Source organism: Austrofundulus limnaeus, unplaced genomic scaffold (assembly GCF_001266775.1).
Source record: "Austrofundulus limnaeus strain Quisiro unplaced genomic scaffold, Austrofundulus_limnaeus-1.0 Scaffold17, whole genome shotgun sequence".
Lineage (NCBI taxonomy): Eukaryota > Metazoa > Chordata > Actinopteri > Cyprinodontiformes > Rivulidae > Austrofundulus > Austrofundulus limnaeus.
Genome location: NW_013952419.1, coordinates 3319959 through 3322053, shown reverse-complemented (window position 1 = coordinate 3322053; position 2095 = coordinate 3319959). Strand labels below are relative to the sequence as shown.

Below are 2095 nucleotides of genomic sequence, written 5' to 3'. Positions count from 1 at the left end.
CATCATCATCATCATCATCATCATCATCATCATCATCATCATCATCATCATCATCATCATCATCATCATCATGTCAGGGACATTTGTTCCATTTAACAACCCATGTTGTTTAAAAGACAAGCTACATCTATATGATGACATCAGAGGGTTTTGAACCCCATATTGTTGTATGTTCATCCTATTTATACATTTTTTATTGCTAAAAGTGCAAAAAATACTACATTTAGACACTTCAATTTGTTGTGAAATTGTGTGTCTTATCAGAGATTTTTAATATTTATCCATGCAAAACAAAGTTTTTATGGTAATTCTGAACAAGTTTCAGTTTTACAACTTGGATTGTTTTGTGTTCTTATGGACAGCTGGAGTTATTCCATCACTTTTTTAAATCAATTTTTATAGATATTTTAGTCTCCAGTCCTGCCTTAGCCTGTTGAAACACACAAACCATAAATATTACATTACTGAACACTTACTCCAGAACTCCCCTCTGCTGCTCCAGTTACAAGCAACTGCTGGGCTCAATATAACATTACTGTAACGAACCGTCTGAGATTAGACTTCTATAAATGGTTTCTGACTGTTTCYTCTTTTGTCTTGTTTTCATGACAAGAAAAAAAAGGCATTTCAACAAATTCTTGATAGATTCTTTTTGCAGAATTAAGCAGAATATTGATTTCCTGGATTTCCTCAAGAGGGCAGTGTGATCAAATCTAATCATAGATTTTATGGTTCATAACTGCACTGACTAAGCTTTTACTTTAATTACCCATGAGCTTTTTTTGCTATCAGCCCCTTTCTGTAGCTTTCCTTCAAAGTATTCTTTTGGTGTAGCAATGAGCATGGGTTTATGTGGAGATCTTACATCTTAAATGTCATGTGGGTTACATATGTACGTAGTTGAAAACATTTCTCTGAGGCATTACAGTCCAATTCAGTAGCAGAAACAATGTTCCTACATACATTCCCCTGAGCTGTCTCACACCCACATACTCTCTATTGTTCTCCTCCTTCCTCATTTCACGTTAGGATGTGGCTGTTGGGATTTTTTCCCCCAGCTGATCAGAGGAATCAGCCCCCCTCAGACATCCACATACCCCTGTGGGGTACATGTACAGAATAGTTTCCTTGGCAGAGCTTTCAGGAAGCAGAGCAGCGTTTGGTCACGTGAACGAGTGATGGACCCTTGAACTGTAGAAGAGAACAGTTGAGGTCATCTTCCTCTGAGCTGAGCTGTGGCACAGCCATCTATAAGTCAGGTGGTGCGATGAGGCCTGCGTGTTTGTTCTGTTTGAAAGAGGGCGGTCTGACTTCCAGTGAGGGCATGTTGGCAGGAATTCACCAAGAATGCTTGCACAATAATTCATCAGAGTCGGAGTGAAGAGGACTCGGATGTTTCTTTTTTAGGGTTGGATGCAATGGAAGCCGCAAGCTGGACTGCGACCCATCCGGATGATGTGAACGCTGCAGTGAAAATGGACACTGTGACAAGCGCAGGGATGGATGAATCAGAAAATAAAGGCAACGCGGAGGAGGTTCCTGATTCTGAAGCACATCCTGTGGATTTAACCAGCGTAGACAGAAGAGGGGACGATGCAGAGAGTGTTGACGCAGTCAGTGGCGAGGACAGTCCAGACGACACGAGTGAAGAAGTCGAGAACATCTGCGTACTTCAGAGTGACAAATGTGAAAGTGATGAGAGTGACGGTGACTGCACCAGTGAGAGAACATGTCTGGAGGCTATGACACCTGACGGGCAGGACTATTACCTGAGGCTGGGAGACTCCCCTCGACGACGCTCCGTCCTGCGCCTCTCTCGCATCATTGCTCGCCATCAGCTGCTGAGGAGGCTAGCGCAAGGTAGAAACTAGGCTATACTGGCAAAAACAAAACAACAACAAAAAAAAAAAAACAAAACAAAACAATATTGTCATGATTAACTGCAGCGTCTAGGCATTAATGATTGATGTGACGATTAATAGATGACAAATAGAAATTATTCCTTGTAAACTTGCAGTTGTAGATACAGTGGGTAAAATCAGTATTGAACACGTCACCATTTTTCTCAGTAAATATATTACTAGAGGTGCTAATG

At 41.3% G+C, this 2095-nt stretch overlaps 1 protein-coding gene across 3 annotated transcripts in view; it reads left to right on the top strand.

The window, feature by feature from the left end:
• The window catches only part of stard13a (StAR related lipid transfer domain containing 13a), a 69529-nt gene that overhangs the window by 38807 nt on the left and 28627 nt on the right, over positions 1-2095 (top strand). Inside the window, exon 1 of one of the 3 annotated variants that reach the window (XM_014003310.1) lies at positions 1180-1860. The exons of the other annotated variants lie outside the window; for them this stretch is intronic. Coding sequence (XP_013858764.1) covers positions 1419-1860 — 442 coding nt within the window. The 5' untranslated portion in view covers positions 1180-1418. Of the gene's footprint in view, positions 1-1179; positions 1861-2095 lie in introns of those variants that run through there. 3 annotated transcript variants of the gene reach the window in all.